The sequence below is a fragment of the Anabas testudineus genome, chromosome 5 (genome assembly GCF_900324465.2).
Source record: "Anabas testudineus chromosome 5, fAnaTes1.2, whole genome shotgun sequence".
NCBI lineage: Eukaryota > Metazoa > Chordata > Actinopteri > Anabantiformes > Anabantidae > Anabas > Anabas testudineus.
Window position 1 is genome coordinate 6,769,566 of NC_046614.1, and position 22,429 is coordinate 6,791,994.

The following is a 22,429-nucleotide window of genomic DNA, read 5'->3' on the forward strand; positions in this document are numbered from 1 at the left end:
AGTGAAAGTCAAGATTTCAGACCTTGGGGTAGACTTTGAGTGAGCGGTCAATGTTATCCCTCAATGTGGCCTTCATAGACTTCTCTACATCCCTCAACCAGTCCTCTACATTCCCAGTCGGCCACACTGGCAAGAAGAGCTTTACCTCCTCCCCCTCTCCAGAGTACATGTGTGTGATCTGCAGGTCTGGCTGGAATTGAAGCTGAAAACCAAAAAAATGTCTCAGTCATGTACCATGTATGCTTCCATGTATGTGAACAGAGGAATTAAAAACAACCAGCCAAAACTAACCTGTGCAATGTTTTCAAAGCATTTGCGCAAGTGTGGTTGAACAGCAGTGGGATCTTTGGTTTGGGACAGAATCTCCAATAGCTCATCATCTGACAGGAAGTAAAACCTGCAAACAAATATTCACTGTATAATACAGTACACCATACTGTTCACGTGTGTTTCAAACCTTGTTTGCTTTTTTTCTCATTGTAGTAGTCAGTTTCATGTGTGCAGTCAAAAGACTAACAAATCTGTAAACACCAAGTGAAACTGAGAACATTCAGGACATTGTCAAAATTACCTGGGGAAAGAGCCTCGTTTTGTCTCCAAGTACTCACTGAGACCCTTCTGCACTTGTTCCAAAAGTATGTTGCACTCTTTTAGTTTGTCTAGTAGACGAGCATCTGGACACAGGTCAATCACCTAGAAGGAAACACAGAAACAAACATGACTACTGTAGTTCACAACAAACAAGATCATTGTCATCTACTTTTACGCTACATCCATTAACATGGTAAGTTTTGTTGCAGACCTTCCGATTATTAAAGGCACTTTTCATGACTCTCCTCCACGTTTGCTCCATTTGCTGGTATCTTTTTCCTTCCACAGGCAGCTGCTGGTTGATGTCATCAGAGCTGAAGATTGGCTCAAGGTAGAGCCAGGAGCGCTGGCATGTCAACCACTCCTCCAGCACATCCTGCAGGCACCAAAAGAGGGCATCAGCGCAACATAGGACAATGAATGACAATCACACAAGGAACAAGATAGTGTGTGTTTGTGTGTGTGTACTTGAGTCAGTCTGAGCTTGCTCTCCCAAGTGCTGATTTGGGCCTCAAAGGCTTTCTTGAAGGGAGAGAAGGACATGCTCTGTGTCATGACAATGTGGTCATCCAACAACTGGGAAGCTTCATCTGGGCTTTTCAAAATGTAGGTCCCTGTTTCTTTGTAGGGCAGCACGTCAAACTCTACTGTCAACCACTCATTTTCCATCTTCTCTAGGGCCTGGATTTAGTGAGAAAAAGTTACCAGTTTTAATAACAATAGACACACACTGACACTGTACAGCAAAGCGAAGCTGCATTGAGCTAAGTTACTCTGCCATATTTCACCATAGTTGCAGGTTCACAATCCTTTTAACACAATCACAAACCCCACACAAAACATAACAAAACACCTGACTCTGGTTCAGATGTACCTGTTCAATTGTGTACTCTTTCCCTGCCACCTCAGCCACTTCAGCAATGACATCCACATGGTTCTGTAGGCCAAGCTCCAGGCACCGGGAAAATGTCAGGTTAGTTTTGGGCTTGACTTTTATCTGAATACGTTCAGAAAGCATTTCCCAGTGGCGGTTCCTCATCCCTGGGTTCCTCAGACCCTGAATCAGTGGGATGTAAGGGCGGAAGTCCTCAATCTTGTTGCGGATTATAGTTGCCACCATCTGGCACTCTAGAGTAGAGTAAGACAAAGACAGTCAATACAATACCAGGTCCTGTTTACAATACACTTCACTACATAATGTTTCATTGATGACAGAGATGTGATGTACCAGGAATGTCTTTGAAGTGTTTGATACATTTGTGCATGGTCTTGTAGGCATCTGTGACATTGCGCTCAAGTTGCTCGGCATCGATGGAAGATAGTGGGTCATTCAGCCAGCTCTCATGCCAACGAAGCCAATCAGAGGTGGCAGTCCACAGGTCTTTAAAAGGCTGAAAGTCTTTTACCAGCTTCTGCAGGCGATCATACTGTAATACACATTTACATGTCATTATAAGAAAATGTATGATCAATGTACTGTATTTACTTTTTTTTATTAAAATATTTTTTTCTGGCAAAAACATAAGACAATATGTATGTAAATTTCTTTTCGCTTCAAACACTATCTTTCACTTACATTTGTGACTGGAATACCAAACAGGCGCTCTCTGTTGTTGTAGGTTTGGGCCATAGTCTGGCACTCCTTAAGCTGTTTGCTTGTACGTCTCACCTCGTTGGCCAACTCATGGGCATGGTGAATGTCTGCGTGGCCAGCAAACCCAGCAACTAGCATCTAGAAACAAAAAGATACTTTGCTGAATTTGACATATAGAAGTTCTATTATATAAAATACAACACACCAAATTCGGTCTAGATTTTCTATTTTGGAGGTTCACAACACAAGCTGCAATAAAACAGCTCAATTGTGTGAGTATGCAAATCGTAATGGGAGTGCTTTTTCATACCCATCCAAAAAGAGCTGTGAGTGAGGCTGTGAGGAATATTTGTCTGAAAAATGATCGCCAACTCATCAGATAAGTCTCTGTTCAACATAAAACGCTTTAGCTTGAGCTGACCTGTAGAGAGTCTAGATGCTCCTCAAAGTTGTTCTGATCAGCTAGCTGGATCTTGTGAAAACGCTCCTCATCCTCCACATGCTGGATGGCTACCGCTTCCATGTGGCTGATTATTCTTTGAGGCCATCCAATAGCTTTCCACCTGCACAGATAAATAACTACTAATCAACATAAAAACTCCTCAGTTCCATCTATTCACCCTACCCACTATGAACCCATCAAATCACTTTGCGACCTACATGAGAACATACATGTAAATAATCACATTTCAGATAAAAATGAGAGGATTATTATGCACTTACTTTTTATTAACATCCTCATCTGAAAGACAGTAGCGGAATTCTTCTATAAGCTCATAGTCTGACAAAGTCTTGCCAATTTGTTCCTGTTGTCAGTTTGAAAAAAACAAAAACAATTTAATTAGAAAAGCAACATTTCAAATAATGTGCAAGCATTTGCTTCATTCCTTCAGTCTGCACCTTGTAACTCTTGAGCTGTTCAGGGATTTGTTTCATCCAGTCCCTCTTTTCAGTCAGTTCATCGATGCTGTTGGGCTTCTCGTGTAGCTTTCTACTCATGATGTTAAATTCTTCACATGCCTACATTTACACGATAACAACATTCACAATGTAAGTTGTAAAGGCAGATGGAGTAAATGTATGTACTGTGTGAAGAAAATTATCAAAAGACGTCACTGGCCAAGGGTTTGGCCAGGAAACACAATTTTAATTCAATACTTTCCTTTTACAATACTATGTTCTGGCTTCAAAAAAATTACTTACATCATCAACCTGCTTGCGCAGCTTCTGAGCAAAGTGGTTCAGTATGGAATTAGCTAAAGCCTTTCTTTTATTAGAGAGAGCCTGACGTACAGCCTCAACACGAACAACAAATGGACCAATCACAATAGAGGATGGCAAGGAGTGTTCGATCCTTTCCTTTTCTTGCAGATGTTGTTGCACCTCTTTCTTCACTTCTAGGGAAGTCTGTTCTGCATGTATACAAGAACTGGGTGCAAGCATAGAAGTGTAAACAAGGAATCACATCTTTACACTTGTGATGGAGAGTTGTGACAATTATATAATTTTAAACACAAACTTACCTGAGAAGGGTTTCTATGTCCAAGTTGTTTAGCTCTAAGTATTTCTCATATTGCCTAGCATAAGCTTTGAGAGGTATGGCTGCTTGAATCAGAGCATGGTGGACCTTCTCTCTCAGCTCGGTTACCTCTGGTTCCCACAGATTCACTGACTCGAGCAATGGATCTCCACCAAAAAACAAATTCTGCATCACAGACTGGCACAGACAAAACACAAATGGTTAAAGCCTCAACAGAAAATCCCGAATGCTTTATTGTGTTTTTATCCTTTACAATTTAACAGTATGGCAGAACTGGGTGGATGTTCAAGTTGTTTACTGTTATTGTTGTCAAATACATCTATCTAATATCACTGTTTACCTGTACAGTGGGTATTTTCATCAATGGAAAAGCCTACCATTAATAAATACCTTGCATTTTTATTTTTAGTGTAATGCTGTGTGATTCAAGTGATTTTATTTTACCTTATCAAGTTGTTTTACATTGTAGGTGGCCAGAATGCTTTTATCAAACAAGTTAACAACAGATGTCTCAAAATTCTTAGGCGGAGTGCTATAATGAACTCCGGTTTGGTCCAAAATCAAGTCCACCAGGAAAAGAGGATTCTTCTTTGGCCTGCACAGTGACAATAGAGAAATAATTACAGGATTCTAAGCATTTTGTAGGTTATGACATAATAATTAACTAACATTAATCAAAAATGACTATAAGGCAAGACAAAAAGAAACTATGAAAGCAAATAATCACAAATATGTCTGAAGATGTTTATATGTGTGTGTCCTACTTGTAGGGGCTGGTCATAAGGTTGTTCTCCCAGACCAGGTCCTCAGAACACATCAGAACGCTGTCGCAGGCATCTAACAAATAGCTAGCAAGGCTGGCCAGTGAATCCTGCACAAGGTACCGCAGGGAATCCTGCATATTGAAACGTACCACAGCCATCAGTCTGTACAGCTTTGAAATCTTGTACATTTCCCACTTAGACTCATTCACATTGAATGAACCAGGGCCTATACTTCCCAGATTAGAACGAATGCTGTTGGTCAGTGCAACCCTCCATGTCTCCCGCAGAAACAAGCTTATCTGAAGACAGAGAAGAAGATTTGATGCTTCTTTAATGTGAAGGCCACATATTATTGTTTACTGAAATTATGGGATTTTTACAGACATGTTTCCCAGTAAGAAGGAAAAACAGTAGGATATTAATATGCGTTTAAATGTCTTTGTAGATAATCTGATCATAAATAAGCTTCAATTATCCTGAATACACTGTTTTAGAAACAGAATTTCAACATATTATCTAATGTTAATAAAAATACAGCCTAAAAGTGGCAGGAGGGAAAAGCTATATTGATGCTCAAATACCTGGGTGTGCATCTGAGACTGAATTACTTCAAACTCCTCCAGTCGCAGTGGTTTGTTTGAGGTGAGGTTGAACAGTCTCATATTTGAAACTTTGCTGCACTCAGACCATATTTCAGATAATACACAGATCGCCTCTGGCTTTGACAGCAGGGAGCAGAAGACAAATGCAGCTTGGTTCTTCTTGTAGGCAAAGTGAGGAATTGAAACACACCCTGAGGGTAAAACAGCCCAGTATTTAGATTAAGTAGAATATTACATGTCCATTAATTTGACTCAACTCACTCAAACATGTAGACAAGACCAAAGGACTCACCTTTTTGTGGTATATACTCAGGGTCCTTCTTTGGGAGGGTGACATGTGAAAACTCTGCTGGGTGGCTCATCACTACTTTGTCAAAGCTCATGCGATTCATAGTACGGTAATATTCCAGTTTGACCTCTTTCTCCAGGTCTCCTACACACTTCTCAATACTGCAAATATTATATTCCAACTATTAACTAATTATAAGTTAGTTAACATATATCATTTTCATTGAGATCTCGAGTACTGTGCAAAGGTCTTTCTGCACAATTTTTTTGTTCTTTTATGAACAATGACTTATTTCCCTTTTTTTTTACATTAGAAACTGATATTTTTATGTTTTTTTATTACTGTGAACATATTTCCTATGTATACTAGCTGTATTCTAATCAAGTGACTACAATATAAATAGGTATATAGTTATAATAGCACTGCCAAACCAAAGAAAAATTTAATGGTGCCTAAGACTTTTGCACAGTTCTGTACTATAAAACGGTTGATACAAATGAAGAGAAATTTACAACATTAATATGACACTGGCATAACTAACATTTTCAACCTGAGCCCAGGTGCTGAAAGGGCATATTTTTTCATACGCTGGAGACTCTGGGTATCAAGAGATGGTGTTCCACTCCAGATAGGCATGCAGTCCACAGACAAGTGGTAGAGGAGAAGGGCCTCTGTGTTCTTCCTCCAGGTCAAAGCAAAATGGATTCGTTCCACAAAGATACGTGGGTCCTCAGCAAAGAATAACAATCTGATCCTAGGTACCCAATACTTAGTACCTGCCAACAATGTGTTAACCCCTATGCAGCAGTGGAAGATAAAAAGCACAGATATATATGACAAACAGAGGGCAACAAAGACAAGCAGATATTATAGGACAATACTGCTGCTATTATAGTGTAACAATATAAAGACCAGCGCACCACGAGATTTACTCTTTTTGTGTTCTTCATTTAGAACAGGAATTTCTTCATCTTTGCTGTTTTGATGAACCTTCTCTACCAGATACTGGCATTTCACTTTACTATAGTCAAGAACTCCAACTAATTGCCAGCTGTACTCCATGAAGAATTTATCTGCGCCCTCTTTAAAAGTGAGAAAAGAGAGTAACAATCAAATAACAGAAAATAACGTCCATCTCCAATTACATAAAACATTTTTGAGGACATTTTACCATGAGAAATCTTGTCAACTGTAGGCAGCAGTGCTTTTGCAGGAATAGGTTTTCGATGAGGTGATCCTTCAGCATTGCCTAAGGCAAGCCAGTCTTCTGGATTTTTACAGTCAAAATCCTGATTGTCAAATATCTAAGTGAGAAACACAAGAAAGCTAAGCCTGGTATGCCCAAAACACCAGGAGGAAATGTAATGTTAATCAGGAATGAAAATGCCACAAGACTGTAGCAGACTCACCTCTAGTGGGAGATAGGGTGACACAGGACTGTCTGCTGTGTTCACATGCTCATCACTAGTGCTTGGATGCCTTGGCATTACAAGATTAGAGTCTATTTCCTTTTCTGCCAGAAGCTGTTCAAAATCTAACTGTAAGTATTCCCTGCGACGTCTAAAAGAAAACAATATACGTAGAACAGTAGAAATAACTAATTAACTATTAAATAAAAATATGTCAGATATGCTCCTTACAAAACCTGCAATACACTGACTGCAAACATACCTCTCTACCTCTAATTTGCGAGGTATTTGGCCAGGCATGGTTTGGTAAGGTATCTGGACCTTAGGTGCATCTCCAGCATGACAGAAGTAAGAATTCTGTAATAGCTTTGAGGTAGGTCCATGATTATACTTTTCAACAAAATTGTGCTGCTCCAATGAAGTCTTGAAGGTTGAAACTAAAAACAGTGCAGAATGGCGATGATTTACTCAACAAATACACACTGTGTATTTCAGAGAAGCATATTATGCAAAATTCATATATAATAATTATTCATATAATAATTTGAAATGCGTGTCCAAAAATGTAATGTAATACAGTCTCTCACCTTCTGGTGTGTTGCATTCACTGTACTCAACGTAGGATTGACCCTGCTGGAGTTCATGCCTCACCGTAGGAGACTAATGAACAACCAGTTATTCTTTGTTTAGGTCAGAGCACAACAGTATTTTACATAGTCTTCATAATGTGCCAAGTGCATTAGCTTATGTGTTTATTGTTTTTCTTACCTGGAACTTGAATGCAGTGATGATGTCTGAGTAGATGGCCCTCTGTTCTTTCATATAGCATTTTCTGATGGGAGGGAGTCTGTGGCTCAGAGTTGGAGGTTTGGGCTCTGGAGGTTTGCACGGTGGATGTGGCACCAGCACCCCGAAACTAGGCACATATTTGCCCTCCATCTTCTAGCAGGCTAAAAAACGATCCTTGAATTCTGTATCATTTTACCCACTTCGTATGGAAAGTTAGGTTTGTGCGACACCTCGGAGCAGCTAATACCTAAGGAAAATTAAAAACATTTAGCGTTAAAATACAATTTTTGTCACTAAATCCTAGTCACTGGGTCAATTTGGACTTAACTGAAAGAGGAAAGCTACTTGGGAGTCACGGTTACTGCTAACAAATATTCAACCAGCACAGGTGCAATCTAAATGAAAAGCAACTTGGAAAGTTAGCTAGCGTAACAGTTATTGCTAACTTACTTTAAGCTAATATAACTTATATAATGACATTCGCCAAATCTTTTGTCTCAATGGGTCACATGAAGCAAACAAGTTCCTCAAATTAATTTTGAAAACATAATACCTTGACGTATCCTACCTTTAACGCTTTATTAACACTCCTTTTAAGTTTCATGTAACCTTAATTATGTTAGCTAAAGTGGCTGGAGGAGTGGAGGTTAACCAGCTAGCTAGCTAACTACCGGTATGTAAACACTGAAGGCGGCAACGGTTGCCACGGAGACGAAGAGTCGCTCAGCTCCGAGTCGTTTAGAGAAACAAGAACTAACCAGAAGAAATAAGATAACTAATGGTTTAGATCATGAAGAGATCGTTTCTTCTACTACACTTTGGTCTTTCCATCACTTTGGTAGAGACTAATCATGGTCTCATTACTCCATCGAATTCAGTTAATTCCAATTTAATTGTTTTTCTATCAACAAAAATCATCTCAAGACACTTAACATAGGAAGGTCATTACCTAATTAACTAATAACAAATTCTCCTTAAGGAAGCATAACAGAGGAAAAACTCTCTTTAACAGAAGAAACCTCCCACAGAATCAGACCCGGTGTGGGTGTCACAGTACTTCAGTATCCAAACTTTGATTGCAAAGGTGTACCTATAAAATTGCCAGTGAGTCCATGTTTATGATGTGTTGATTATATTGCTTCTCAAAGATGTGATTACAGTACAATTACAGGATGATCAGGTGGCTATGTTTTCTGTAGGTAAGGGCCAGAACACAGACATAATCTGCTTTTCTGGTTGAAGATAGTGAAGGCAATGGCAGTAATGATAAGCTAATAGAATTTGAATTGAATCTTCCTGGGCTCACATTCGAAGTCATTTCCTTTCACACTCATGACAGCTCAAATGTGTCCACAAGGGGAAAAAAACCTCACTGACCCCTGCGATCCCCACACTCCTGGGTCACAAGGCCATCACAACTTCCTCTGTTTCCCATGGTAGATCACAGGCACCCTGCTCCTGCCCCTGGCCTCTTCAGTTAAAACCCATCAGAGCAGCCTGAGATTGGGTAGCCAAGCACAAATAGCTTTGTGTGTGTGGACCCTCACGTGTCACTTGTGAAGAAAGCGCTGCCACATATGGATAAAGTAATGTCAAGAGGAGATTGGAGAGCAGTGGATGTATAGTCTGTGTGAAGATCAAATCTGACTGTACAGTAGATCTTGTCCCTGGCTGTGGAATGGGTCATGAAAAGTCATTATGGACTCTGCGGATACAGCAATTATGTGCAGCATTGCATCACTACTCAAGATTAGCCTATTAAAGTTTTAAATAACAAGGCTTCAATGGCTTCTCTTCGCTGAAGCTTCGTCTCAAAGCAATGACCTCAGTCAGGAGAAGCCCAAACCAAATGACAGACTTCCCCAGAGGTCTAAATAACCCGCACCACATCTAATAATGATGTTATCATATCAGAGGGGCCTGACCACAGCAGTTTATTAATTGTTAACACAAGCCTACTGTGAATGATTCAATGGATCAGGGGCAAAGAGGTTGTAAAAGAAAAAGAAAACCACACAAGAACCATAAGACTCTAAAGTGGAGGTCTTCAAAACATGGTCGCCTACCAATGTTTGGTTGGCAGCAGTGGAGCCAGGAGCCCACCACAGTGACGGGACTTGATTGGACAAATGTTGCCAGAAGCTCTGGGCGAGTGGAACTGATTAAACCCTAACAAGCTTTGTTATAGCTTTGATCCAGCCTGTGCTGTTCTTTCTAACCCAGTGAGCTGTAGTCCAGTAGAAAATGCTGACATGAAAGTTAAGGCTCAACATCAGCTGTTAAAGGACATTAATATTAGTCACAATCCCCCCAGATGTATAATCCATCATCCCCCATCTTTATCCTTAAATCTTTAAATTAATCATCTACTTCTCTTTGTCCATGTCTCTACCTTTTACAGTACTGGGATTTTGTAAGGGTAATGCCTTTGGGAATATAACCTCCATTCAATGCTAATGATATCAGCATGTGCTGCTAACTTTAGTTTGTCCTGAGGGCCAGATGTTGGCTAAAAGGATCAAACATTGGCTATCCCCTTCTTACTGTCACATTGTTGGGCAAGCCAGGAGGGCTTAGTAATACACACATATTCTAACATACGTCTCCTCTGCTGCAGAACCCCAGAATCCAACCACAAACATGGGCACACCCCTACATTGCAACGTGATTTTATTTTAGTATTTGCACAAAGGAATGGGAACATAGGCATGCCGAGTTACCAGTAAAGTCTCATTAGTCTTTCTTGAGAACAGACTGACTTTTTATTTAGTTGCACTATGACAAAAAAGTGCAAAAAAGTCTTAAAAGTGCCTTGAGATAACTTCTGTTGTGAAGTAGCGCTAAAAAATAAAATTGAATTGAACTGAATATGATCAGAACATTGACACAGTCAAAACAGAAACAAAGAGAAGCTCCTCAAAGCACTTATTTATTTCTAAAGGGCACATGATTTGAGTGACGGCATCGCTGTGGTCAGAAAATGTCAGTGGCAACGGTTCATAGATGAACCACCCTGAGGGGCAGTGTATGTCATTTTAACATCACAGTGTTTTGTGGCTGACAATTTCACAAAACAAATCAGACACCAGCAACATTCATCTGTGAGGCTGCCTCAAAGCAGGTTGGATTTTTCCCCCGGTCATGTAAGGAGAGAGACCCTCGTGCTTGACAGTACATTGAAGTTGGCGTCCTTGTTTGGGTGATTCACAGGTGGACTTCATTGGCATGCCAATAAAGACGTGTTTAATGAGTTGAGAAGGGCATCAAAGCAGCAAAGTGGCCAGACATGAGAGAGAATGGAACCCCCAACCTGTGGCCCGGGACCTCAGACAGCTGCATTTCATTTTTACCCTCATTTGCTCCCATTTCTCATTGTGACTTTTATGAGGGGAAACAGACACCGTAGGTCATAAAAATATTCGACATAGTGGGAGAACGTCCACGATGCAAATTTAAAAAAAAACATTACTAAAATATTGCAAACGTATGCATAATATAAGCATTTGGTTTCTGGCTGTTTGCATCCAACTGACGTAAATCTCCAGTGAGTGCCCAGCATTGATTTAGTTTATTTGAAGTTACAGTAGTTAGCCTTATGTAAGCCAAGTAAGTAGAGTATGCTTTATCATATACAGTATTAGACGAAAGAATGAGAAAGCACAGAGAGTTGAATCTCTAACACATGTCTGTGTGTTTTTGTGGCAGAAAACCACTGTGTGCTCTGGCATTCCAGTTTATCTACGTGGGTGGGTGATGGAAAACCAAGAAAGAATGATCAAGAAACTGTCTCTCTGCTTATGTGCGTGCATCTTTATGCACGTGTCTGTTTGTGTTTACGTGGGTGAGCTGGTGACACACAAAAGTAAATCTGTAGCTTGTTGGTCAATGACATCACAAACATATTTAAAGATGTATAAGACAGAGACACAAACTGGTAGAAGTGTGTTTGTAGGTGGGAGGTTAATTTGTTGTATTAAACAGACGTTTCAGCTATAAATAAATTGTCAATTGAGCAACTCTTTAACATCCCTGACATTCCCCCGGATTAAGAATTAATAAAGAGTTCCACAGTTTCCTGTCACATATGTGTGGTGTATGTAAGAGTTCATGAGAATAACTTTTCAATGAACACCCACAAATCCACACATAAGCTCACAGACGCATACAATGTTGGTTTGGCTAGATGCCTAAGTGCTTCGCAGAGACCTTGATTTGTCATTTGTCATTCTGCCTCATCTGGCCTCTATCAGTTTCTGACATCTTAATCTGTGTCATTCATCCTCTCAGATCAAAGAGACACAACGAAACCTATTACATTAGGACAAAAGTACACACAAAGTATGTGCCCATGGACAAGTTAACAAACAACTTCGAAGCTGTCTCTGTGTGCTTCATATATACCCCTTCATGTGAAAACAAATGTTAGCAGAGAAGAGATCTACTGTCTCTTCACAGGAGATCTGTAATTTAAGTTAACAAACAGACCAACTCAAACCATATTAGGGGAACACAGCACATCCTTTTGCATTTATAGGACTTGAAATTTAGATCTTTGCGGTTGACACTAAACCTCGATCTCACTTCTAACTATGTTGACTCCAGGTTAAGCAATGTGGAAAGTTTGTGATGTTAAAGAGGTTAAAGTTAAAGTTAAAAGCTGTGAGTCTTTTATTTAAAAAAAATAAATCAACCAGATAATTAACTCTGACCTCAGTGCTTAACTTGAGCACAGCTCATTATCCATGGCATTTACCAGTTGCTCTTGTGGTGAGCGGATGCGAACGTCATACAAGAATGTACTGTACGTCTGCACCATCCATAACAAACTAAGACATTTAAATTTGACGGCCTTAATTGTCCCATATTCGCATGTGATGAATGAACAGATCAAGGTTGTGTAAGAACCAGCTCATTTCTCTTTATCCCTTCAGGAAGATGTGAGCTGACATTTGGGCCCAATGAAGACATGAGGGGAGAGAAGGACAAATGAGGAGTGATTCTATGTGTTTGACATGTAGGAGCATTCTGGGCAAATACTGCAAATTATGGGGGTAGGGGGGAGTGGGGGTGCTGTTTGTCTGACCCTGGCTCCCTAAACTCTGGCCCCCATTAAGTCTGGTAAATGAGAGGCAGAGGAGCAATTAGAGAAGTAGTCATGAGGCAGGTAGGAGATCCCTGTGACCTTTCCTGGCTGGTATTTGACCTCTCACATCTGGGAACGCTGGGGAAGTTACATTGAGAGAATGTATTGACTGAAAGATACTGGAAGCGAAAAAGAGAAGGCATTTTTCTCTCAGGAGATCTAAAGTGACGCGTCGCTCTGTGGATTCTTCTTGTTTATCCTCGTCGATAAGCTCATGTTTTAAACGGGCCCTTTTATGGGCTATGGGCAGCTCCGCATTCCTATGTCACAAAAAGTTACCCTTAATTACACTTTAGACAATTAGCAAGTGTTGCGCATTTTGAAGATAAAATGAGGAACCAAACATGACTTTGCTTGCACTTGGACCAGCTGCTCTTAAAAATGTTTTATAGATCTACAGCAAAGCTTGAGCTCAAACCCAATTTAATGAAACCTCGAATTGTGTTGCTTTTGTTACGTGCAGACAGATTTTCTAAAGGAAGACAAAAACCAATGCTGGACCTGATGATTCGACAGTTTTATCCATTTCCCTTCCTCTTCAGGCACACAGATCCTGTCTTCCTGCGACCTGTGAGAAGACGTGAGTCTCGTTCGCTCGTGTTCCAGTGAAACAGAACTGAGAGTAAATCAGTCAGGAGCCACTGTACGTCCCTATTGCACTAACATCCCCAGATAACATCTAAAGCCACATAAAGGGCATTACCCTCATCTCCCATAAAGCTATTCTTAGCATACACTGCACCACTGGAGCGAGACAAAAGAAGAAACTGTGAAATGTGGAAAGATGAAGAAGAGCCTCTCAGAACACTAGCTGGAGTTGGAGTTCAAAAACATCAGTATCTCAGTCACTACAGGCACAACATAATCACTCTCATCCGTGACCCACACCTTTCACTAGTAAATTTGGTTTTGTTGATTTGCTTTATTTTGGTATTTCCCATTTTAGGATAAAGCACAGACAGACAATCGTGTAAACAATTTGTATGACATTAAAGACATTTATGGAAACCAACGTCTACTCCGATTTTCTGAGCTCCCAGTATTTGAAGTTAATCCATAAAACTGAAGTGACATGTTGTTTACTCTTCAAACTCAGCGTGTGTGTGTGTGTGTGTGTGTGTGTGTGTGTGTGTGTGTGTGTGTGTGTGGAAAAATACATCAAACCCAGCAAAGAACTGAATATTTCCTGACATATGAGGCCCTTTTCTTATCCTAAGCAGTCCGATTCTTTTCGTTCCAGCTCCATCAAGCTGCAGATCACTGCACTGTGGACTATTTTTGTTTCCTACAAATTTTTCCCTGATAGTCTTTAAAGAGACCTGGAATTGGAATTACTGCAGTTAAACAGCAGGATGACAGAAGCAAATAACCTCATTTCCTCATTACAGGGCGCTGGACAGTGAAGGGACCTGGTTTGGTTGGTATAGCATGAACTGCACTGAGGATCCTCAGCCTGTCCTTTGTCCTCCTTTGCGCGCTGTTTTTATTGGAGTTGCCATCAATCCATATTTGCCAGATCGTAGGAAAAAAAAAAAACATCCCTTCACCTCAGAGTTGTTTGGTTTAATTTTGCAGTGGGTCGTCCTCACAGGGTGTCTCTGTATGGGTGGGGGCACCCTGGATAAATAGAGCGCTCACTTCTGTCCAGTGTGTGAACGCGCAGAGCGCCAGACCCGACCGGCACACGCATCCCTTGAATGCGCTTTTTTCTGGAAATATTTACACGAATAAATTGGCGAAAAATAGGTTGCGCAAAATGGATGACGACAAGCTCTCACCTGGAGATGAGCAACTTTTCCTTATATCAAAGATGGAGCATTAAGCACCTGGGGCGCCCAGTCCACTTTTGTCAGAGAGATGCCCTAACTGTCCTGGAAGCTGCTTTCTATTTCAACAAGGAGTTTTCCAGCGTTATTCCTGGGAGGACCTTGGATTCCCGGATCATCTGTACGCTTTGCGCTGCATTACGTAGTCTAGTTGCCAGAGATATGCGCTTGTTCGTTAAATGGGCTGCGCATAATGTTGGGACTATGCTGTAAATGCAGAGACAAAGATGGAGGTGCGTAATGTGCTTGGGAAACACAAGCATCAGATGCTGGCGGCGCTAAGTTGGCTGGTGTTGGTCGTGACGCGCTGCGGAGCAGGTGAGGCGTCGATCAGCTGCGCCAATGCGACCTAACTTCACATCTCCCGGTGGGGTTAAGCTTTGTGCTTGACTAAACGGACCGTTACGGTGTCTAAGCAAGGTTAAATGTCAGTTACACTCATGACCTCTAATGGTGTCTTACATGGTTGTACATTTGCTGGAGAGGTATCTGATGGTTTTCAAAGTAAAGGTCATGCATGTTGCAGATCAATTTGATGTTTGCATGTCTGGTGTCTTGTTGTCACATGTAACCTGAGAGTCACAATGCTGTCCAGTAGACAAAGAGAAGGATTCTGTGTCACATCAGAGCAAGCCACAGTCACACAGTCGGAAAGGAAAATGAAATATTGATGGAAAACACAGCGATGAGGATGCTTTTGACAGAGTGCTCGTTCTTAAGCTCTTTCTGTCACAAGATTCAAAGTAAAGGCATCTGATACCAATATTGCTTCACTAGCTCAGCTACTAAAGACTTTAATTTATTCTCTATCACTCTCTGTATCAGTTTCCAGATGCGTGGACCATGCCTGTAGTCCACCCATAGGGAACCTGGCTAGCGGTAGGACCCTCCACACACTTTCAGGCTGCTGGGGGAACAGCTCCCACCACCACAGCCCAAGCCCCCATTCTCCTGTGACCCCTCACCTCTGTCCTAAGGACACCCACCCACCTGCTCACATGACTGATGACCCTTTCTTGCATCCGGATACCTGGTGGGAATCAGGTGCAGGCACCGCCTTGCAGCCCGAGCACGACGAGATCCGGTTGGACCTCGAAACAAAGTTTTGTCTGTCCTACGTCGTTGTGGTGTTCAGGTCACCCCGGCCTGCTGCCATGGCCATTGAACGTTCACTTGACTTTGGGAAGACCTGGCAACCTCTCAAGCTCTTTGCGCACAACTGCAGCGCAGAGTTTGGTTTGTCCGATGATTTTAGTCAGCCGGGCTCTTTGTGTACATCTCGTTACACAAGTGCTACACCCTGCCGTGGTGGGGAGGTAAGACAATATGCACAAAGAGCTAACGCTGTATGTTGTAGCAGATCTATACATATCCATTTAGTGCTGATCAATATCAGTGTTTCTCCTCCTAGGTAATATTACGGACACTAGACCCCAGCACTGCTAAAACACTGGACCCTTACAGTCCAGGGGCCCTCACCCACCTCACCCTCACTAACCTCCGCATCAGACTGCTAAAAGCTCAGACCTGTAAAGCATCTGTGAACCCTCTTGGGACAAGACACACAGACGGAGCTCTGACATCCACATCCACTACAGAAAACTCAGCACCTTATGCTATACAGACTTTATTGGCCAGAGGGACCTGCCTGTGCCATGGACATGCTGAGCATTGTGTGCCATACAACAGCAGCCTAGATACAAGAAAGGACAGTGACATGGTGAGTGGCTTTTTTGTTGTTGTTGCGTCTGAGTAAAACAACAACAGGTGACAGTGAGAACTGTGTGTCAGTTTTAGCATCACTCTGTGTTCTATTAGTCTTCTATAACGCAACTGATGGAAGTGGAAGCAATTAAATAGCTTCATTTTCTCTTCACACCACCTGCCTGGATCTATTTTATAGCTGTCTGAGGACAGCAGATGTCTGTAACGTCTGTTAATGGAGGTGAAGTAACTGAGCAGCCACAGATGTGTCTTCCAGGTGTCTGGTAGGTGTCTGTGTACTCACCACACAGCAGGACATCACTGTGAAAAGTGTGCCCCGCTCTACAACGAGCGCCCCTGGAGGCCCGCCAATGGCAGCAGCGGGGCGCCGAATCCATGCCAGAGTGAGTGACCACCAACGTGACAGCATGACTGTTAGATTACTGGGTTATCACTGTGTCGATAAAGACAAAGTTAGAGTGTGCACGATGATTTAAATACTAACTTTGACTTAAGAATAAAATGTTTAGGTGTTTTTTGTATCATTTTTACTTGTTCCATCTTTCCATCATCTGTGCCCACCCACAAATTCGCCCATGGTCACCTCTCCTCCACATCTTACCTTTGTCTCTCTTTTTATTTTTTTCTGATTGCCGTGACATCACACCCATCTGTGACATCAGAGTGTGAATGTCACGGTCATGCAGATAGCTGTCACTTCTCCCAACGAGCATGGCTTTCCTCCGGTGGCGTCAGCGGGGGCGTTTGTGACGACTGCCGACACAATACTGTTGGACGCAGGTGCCAGCGCTGTCGTCACGGCTACCACCGCCACCCGTCCCTGCCGCTGAATTCTCCTTACGCCTGCACACGTAAGATGAACAAAGAACAGAGGGGAAGGGATACCTAAACTGAAAACTTTGCAGAGGAGAAAAATAAAGGAGGTGGCATGATTTTTGATACTGTAGTAATATTGTTATTGAATTAATGCTAGGGAACAAATGGACTCACTTTGTATCATGGTCCCATCTGCAATTTGTTTGCAAATCCATAAAATGACAATAAACAAGCAGAAAAACTTCATTGTGTCTTTGTTTCTCAGGTTGCTGGTGCGATCCACAAGGATCTTTGCCTCCACGCCCTGGAGAGGAGGGTCCCTGGTGTCATTCCAGAAGTGGCCAGTGCCACTGCAAATCAGGTGTGGGGGGCACAAGCTGCAGCCATTGCCTGGCTGGTTACTGGGGCTTTGGAGAGGAGGGCTGCAAAGCGTGCGCCTGCCCTCGCAGCTGTGATCCGACCAATGGCCACTGTCTGGACAGGTAGCCATGCACTTAATTTGTGATCAAATGGTGTTACCACACCTTAAGGAGGAAACTCATAACTGAGTAAAAACATTGAACAAGAATTGTAAATGGTTCATTCTACATTTGCAGCTTCACAAATAACCAGGTGTTCAATGTGCCCTTTGGTGGAAAAATCCCTGATCTCGATCACATGTTCCCAGTTGAAGAGGAACGACAGTGGTCAAAAGAGCTGGCTATCTCCACTCAGCATTACACAAGTGAGTGCATAACAGCCTACACACTCACCTTATACCATGCTGTACACATGACCTGTTATGAAATGATATCGAGGACATTTCATACAGAATGAAATAATGTAGAGATCAGAGCATATCTCAATGTGTTTGCAAAGGAAAATGCAGCTGTAAGGAGAAACGACTGAGGAGTGTGTCAGACCTATGCAAGACCAAATATGATTATGGTAAGAAACTGTTCATTTAAAAAAGGTACATGATGATATTTGTTTAAAAACAGCTTCTCAGCCTTTGCTAACATTGGACTGTCCTGTCTGTGTGGCCAATGACAGCGATCAAGGCCAGTGTGCTATCTGCCCATGACAAAGGCAGCCATGCAGAGGTGCAGGTTAAAGTTTGCAAGGTCTTTCGATCAGGCCAGGTGGCACTGTACCTGGGGAATAACAAAATCTATCCTCTATCTTGGACCAGCCGTGGTTGCACCTGCCCTGTACTAAACCCAGGTAAAATAGAAGTCAATGGTAAAGAGTAAAGAGTTTGTTAAGCTTTGCTATATATGATACATATTTTAAACCAACTAATGATAAAAGGTTAAGGGGAGATATAGAAAATTACTATATATATGTTATTTTTTTGAACCAGGTATGGAATACCTGCTGGCAGGCCCAGAAGAGGTTGAAACGGGCCATCTGCTGGTCACCATGCAGAGTGTAGTTGTGCCCTGGACACCCAGACTGGGTCTACTTTTATCAGACGGCCTGAGGAATGGATGTCCATAAACCACACAGTATGATCCAACAAGGCGAGACACATTTGAGTTGATTTCACAAGGATACTCACAAGTCAGTGGACAATTCAGAAAAGTGACTGAAAATTACTGGGCTGAAGAACGGTATTCACAGTGTGGAGGCGTGTAAATAAAAATAATAAATCATAGTAATAAAATAAAGACATATTAATGCTTGTTTGGTTGCACTAACTTTCTGTAAGTGTGTTGTACATGACTGCATAAAGAGGTTTTATTTTGCTCTATCTTTAATCTGGTTACACGTAAGTAAATCATTTGGGATTGTTAAGACACAAGTAATTTCATTATGTAAGAAATAAGTAAATAAAATAAGATGTTACTAACTGTAATAATACACAGACAGTGAGAGGAGTAATTAAAATAGGAGTGTATTATTCGTTATTAATACTTGATGTCTGGCTTTGTTTTTTAAGGCAGCTTCAGGAAGTAAAGTTACCAAAACAAATGATTCTCAACAGATGAAAAGAAAAATTGTAGATACGAGAGGGTGTCATTCTTTGTGTTTAGAAGGACAGAAGGAAAATAAAAGTTGAATTTGTTTGATGATCATTTTAATCTGGACAAGTTTGAGGAAGGAAAAAAAACATCATGTCATTTAAGGCCTGAATGACACTGAATAGTGACCACAATATCCAACTGGAGACAGAGACTGAGACAAAAACACTGATGCAGCGACAGTTAAACGTGAATAAACGACTTTGGTCTAGAACTAACACACTGTTAGTTAACAGAAGTGATGACTGTTGTTCATAGGGCAGCGGATGTAGGTGGAGACCCTGACATATACACAACTAGTTTAAAAACATCTGTGTTAACATCACTGTAATGTCCACTACACAGAAACAGTAATCTTATCTCTGTTTTGGTCTCTGTTGTGTCTCTGCAAGAGGTTTAACTGCTAAGATTGAAAGTTGTCTTGAGTCGAGATCATTTCACAAGTAAAGCTTAACATTACTTAAATAAAAGAAGAATCCAGTGATTCAGATGTCTGTCAAACCGAATAACAGGTGATAAATCAGTGCTAAGTGATAATTCTGACCTGTCACATTAACAGGAAAATGCAAACAGAGAAGTCTTCTGGTTGACAACATAATACACAGCAAATTAAATTACCTATTGCATATAAAGTAAGTATTTCAGGTCATGTCCCTGAAGCAAACAGCTTGGCCAACTGTCATTAAATAGTATTGTTTAATTTTTAAGTGCTCAGCAAAGAGGGCAGCCTACACTTTGTACATATGTTTCTTTGTTACCCACAAGTTTCCTCTCTTGGCCTGTTCAGAGTTCAGTGCCACAGGATGTTCACATATACAGATTCAGAAAGCTGGGACAGTAATTACTACTATTCATTTTGAGACCTGGGCTGTGTCTGAAATAACTCCCCATTTACTCTATAGTGCACTTCATAACATGTTACAACTTTGTAGTATTGTCTGAATACTGAGTGTGTAAACCTGACCACTATATTGTGCACTCCAAGTTTCCATAGTGCAGAGAAAACAGTAGTTGGCATGGCATATGGATCATTTTCTGCTAGCAATTCCATAATTTGTGCTGCGCTGGTCCCTGTTTTAGAAATAAGAGAATATGACACAATATGACGGGTAAGTTAGCATGTGACTGAGATCTCAATTTACTGCTAACTACTGAATAGACTACTCGGTGTACATTATTTAGGGAGTAGTGAACGAGTGAATAGGGAGTGATTTCAGACAGCCCTGGTCTCACACAAGTTGAGGTTAATTTAAAAAGGCACTCAGCTGTACTACAAGAGGAAATAGCCTCCAACACAGTACAAGCAACAGCCATTTGAGAGCCAAACCCGATCAGTTTACTCCACTACACAACCTTTTAAACTTGAAATATATCTGAAAAAACTATGTAGTTGAAACACAGTATGCTAATTACGTGCTGGACACAACAACACAGTCCCAGAAATATGGATTCAAGACAGGCCAGATACTGCCAACTACATTGTATCCATATGTGTGAGTGCACTGTAAGACTGCTGGAGTAGGAAGCAATCCAAGCTCCTCGCGGAGAGTCATTTATGTTGGGCAGTGTTACACACAGAGAACGTAAGCCTGTGGATGATGTGTGACTGGTCTTAGCTGGAACTCTGGTTGTCTGTAGGTGACACACTGTCAGATGAGACATTTGAAGTGGCTGGGGTAGAGTCCATTTCAGGAGTTAAGGCAGAGCCCTCTGTCGGGGCAGCGGAGGCAGAAGCAGCATTGGACTCTTCTTTATCTTCCTCCTGGGGATAGAGCTCAGGGTACTTCTGCATACACTCCTGCATGTTACGGAAGTTGTCAATGCACTCTGAGCCCTTCACCTCTTCCTTACTGTAGTGGAAGCAGGAGAAGGCCTCTTTGAACTGGGAGCCACATGGCCCGCTGGCCATGCCGCCCAGGCACGGGCAGTTCCAGTTGATGTCTCCATTTGGCAGGATCAGGCCTAAAGAAACAAGAAACCAGACACTAGCATTTTAGTAGAATGTTTTTTCTTTTATTTAAAAAAGGTGGGTGACATTTTTTCACAGCCTCTAGCACAAGTTTACAAACTAATTTGCTGGGCTAGGGTTACAGAGAATGTGTGTAGATAGGTAGAATTAATTTAATGCTGTTGGTCTTCTAATGGCATATACAGATTTTGGATATAACTGAAGGACTAACCCTGCTCTTCATAAGGATCATTGGGGTCATCAGCAATCAGCTCAGCGTTGCTGGGGGTCTCATGGTCTTCCTTCGTCACAAAGATGATACGATCTTTGCCTTAGAAAGAACATAGAAAAAACTGGGATTACAGTGTGTTCTTGCGTTATAAACCTTGGTCCTGGATGACATGTTCGCATAATCTTATGATGCATGATAATGTTACCCATAAACAATCAATAAATACATCGCATTTGTGTACAGTTTTGTTGAAAGTGTTTGACAGCCCCAAACCGTATCGTGTAACGCTAACAGTTTAATTACTGCTACAAATGTAACTTAGCTTAACGTTATCTGGGAAGTTTCTGCAGTAATTTCATAAACTCACCACGATGCCAGAAGCTAATATGGATCTATATTCTCACTATTGCTCGCAGAGACGCAGCTGGGGTTAACTTAACGTTACTGTATCACCTGTATAACCAGTAGTAGCTGTAAACGACAGTTAGCCTAGTGTTAGCATGGTGCCTCACTCGGTGACATTGCCCAGCCGTGGACTGAAAATAAATGAAAGAAAAGCAAAATTACCCTCTTGTCTGCAGTACGACATGTCTGTCTGTGTTTCTGTGCGTTGAGCTCCGTCCTCTGTGGTAAAATACGACCAGTATGACAGAAATTACTCAACAACTGCAAGGATTTCATTTGACAAACTACCCGGCGTCCAACAACCCGTTACCCCTCTGACCTGTCCACATGCGGGCGCACAATAATGACGTCACTCGACCTTTTTAAACGTATAAAAGACTATCACATATAAATAAATCAAAATAAAAGAAGATAAACTTTGGATGGAGAGTTAAAGTGATTAGCTTTAACAGTTTAAAATGCCTCAACAAATACCGATTTTAAATGATTTCACTTAGTATTCAGATCCTAGTAGTTATTATTGGTCTTATATATCTGCATCTGCTTTATTAAATTAAAGCTCCATAAACAAACAACCGATATAAACATTAAGTAATAGCAATATTGTGTTGTACTAGCAGACACAGTTTAAAAATTACATTTTCCTTTTACGGAATTATGTGGAGCAGGTCTATCTTGTGCCTCAGAAAGAGTGACCTCTACTGGAGTTTATTAGTACAACTTACATCAGCTTAATTAAATCACAGCTCAGTT

General features: G+C 41.3%; 3 protein-coding genes across 3 annotated transcripts in view; 1 reads left to right on the forward strand and 2 right to left on the reverse strand.

The window, feature by feature from the left end:
• The window catches only part of dnah1 (dynein, axonemal, heavy chain 1), a 31,011-nt gene extending 22,759 nt beyond the window's left edge, over positions 1-8,252 (reverse strand). The window contains exons 1-25 of the mRNA XM_026347632.1: positions 8,147-8,252; positions 7,558-7,825; positions 7,377-7,449; positions 7,052-7,226; positions 6,790-6,940; positions 6,552-6,684; positions 6,301-6,462; positions 5,922-6,177; positions 5,384-5,541; positions 5,071-5,282; positions 4,490-4,788; positions 4,170-4,320; positions 3,709-3,902; positions 3,389-3,614; positions 3,086-3,205; positions 2,909-2,991; positions 2,607-2,748; positions 2,168-2,323; positions 1,820-2,018; positions 1,466-1,719; positions 1,060-1,272; positions 803-967; positions 572-693; positions 292-397; positions 23-202 (exon numbers count right to left, since the gene is read on the reverse strand). Of these exons, the coding sequence (XP_026203417.1) occupies positions 23-202; positions 292-397; positions 572-693; positions 803-967; positions 1,060-1,272; positions 1,466-1,719; positions 1,820-2,018; positions 2,168-2,323; positions 2,607-2,748; positions 2,909-2,991; positions 3,086-3,205; positions 3,389-3,614; positions 3,709-3,902; positions 4,170-4,320; positions 4,490-4,788; positions 5,071-5,282; positions 5,384-5,541; positions 5,922-6,177; positions 6,301-6,462; positions 6,552-6,684; positions 6,790-6,940; positions 7,052-7,226; positions 7,377-7,449; positions 7,558-7,728 (4,101 nt within the window). The 5' untranslated portion in view covers positions 7,729-7,825; positions 8,147-8,252. The remainder of the gene's footprint in view (positions 1-22; positions 203-291; positions 398-571; positions 694-802; positions 968-1,059; positions 1,273-1,465; positions 1,720-1,819; positions 2,019-2,167; positions 2,324-2,606; positions 2,749-2,908; positions 2,992-3,085; positions 3,206-3,388; positions 3,615-3,708; positions 3,903-4,169; positions 4,321-4,489; positions 4,789-5,070; positions 5,283-5,383; positions 5,542-5,921; positions 6,178-6,300; positions 6,463-6,551; positions 6,685-6,789; positions 6,941-7,051; positions 7,227-7,376; positions 7,450-7,557; positions 7,826-8,146) is intronic.
• A 6,516-nt stretch (positions 8,253-14,768) lies between these two features.
• Positions 14,769-18,582, forward strand: si:dkey-202e22.2 (netrin-4). The gene is made up of 10 exons (XM_026349401.1): positions 14,769-14,865; positions 15,373-15,863; positions 15,959-16,267; positions 16,529-16,655; positions 16,935-17,123; positions 17,354-17,570; positions 17,685-17,812; positions 17,947-18,015; positions 18,121-18,291; positions 18,431-18,582. Exons 1-10 carry the CDS (start codon positions 14,775-14,777, stop codon positions 18,565-18,567), a joined length of 1,929 nt encoding a protein of 642 aa, XP_026205186.1. The 5' UTR covers positions 14,769-14,774; the 3' UTR covers positions 18,568-18,582.
• A 556-nt stretch (positions 18,583-19,138) lies between these two features.
• On the reverse strand, positions 19,139-22,000 carry chchd4a (coiled-coil-helix-coiled-coil-helix domain containing 4a). Its single transcript, XM_026348377.1, has 3 exons — positions 21,839-22,000; positions 21,272-21,370; positions 19,139-21,053 (listed from the first exon to the last, which is right to left on the reverse strand). The coding sequence occupies exons 1-3, from the start codon at positions 21,858-21,860 to the stop codon at positions 20,704-20,706; spliced, it is 471 nt and encodes a 156-aa protein (XP_026204162.1). The 5' UTR covers positions 21,861-22,000; the 3' UTR covers positions 19,139-20,703.
• Between the last annotated feature and the right edge of the window lie 429 nt (positions 22,001-22,429).

Bases quoted from the DNA above. Each gene is read 5' to 3' on its own strand.
- si:dkey-202e22.2 (XM_026349401.1), top strand. From the start codon at position 14,775: ATGGAGGTGCGTAATGTGCTTGGGAAACACAAGCATCAGATGCTGGCG. The intron at 14,866-15,372 runs GTGAGGCGTCGA...TCTCTGTATCAG, and splicing joins CGTGACGCGCTGCGGAGCAG to TTTCCAGATGCGTGGACCAT. The intron at 18,292-18,430 runs GTAAAATAGAAG...TTTTTGAACCAG, and splicing joins CTGCCCTGTACTAAACCCAG to GTATGGAATACCTGCTGGCA.
- chchd4a (XM_026348377.1), bottom strand. From the start codon at position 21,860: ATGTCGTACTGCAGACAAGAGG. The intron at 21,371-21,838 runs GTAATTTTGCTT...GTTCTTTCTAAG, and splicing joins GTCGTACTGCAGACAAGAGG to GCAAAGATCGTATCATCTTT. The intron at 21,054-21,271 runs GTTAGTCCTTCA...TTGTTTCTTTAG, and splicing joins TGATCCTTATGAAGAGCAGG to GCCTGATCCTGCCAAATGGA.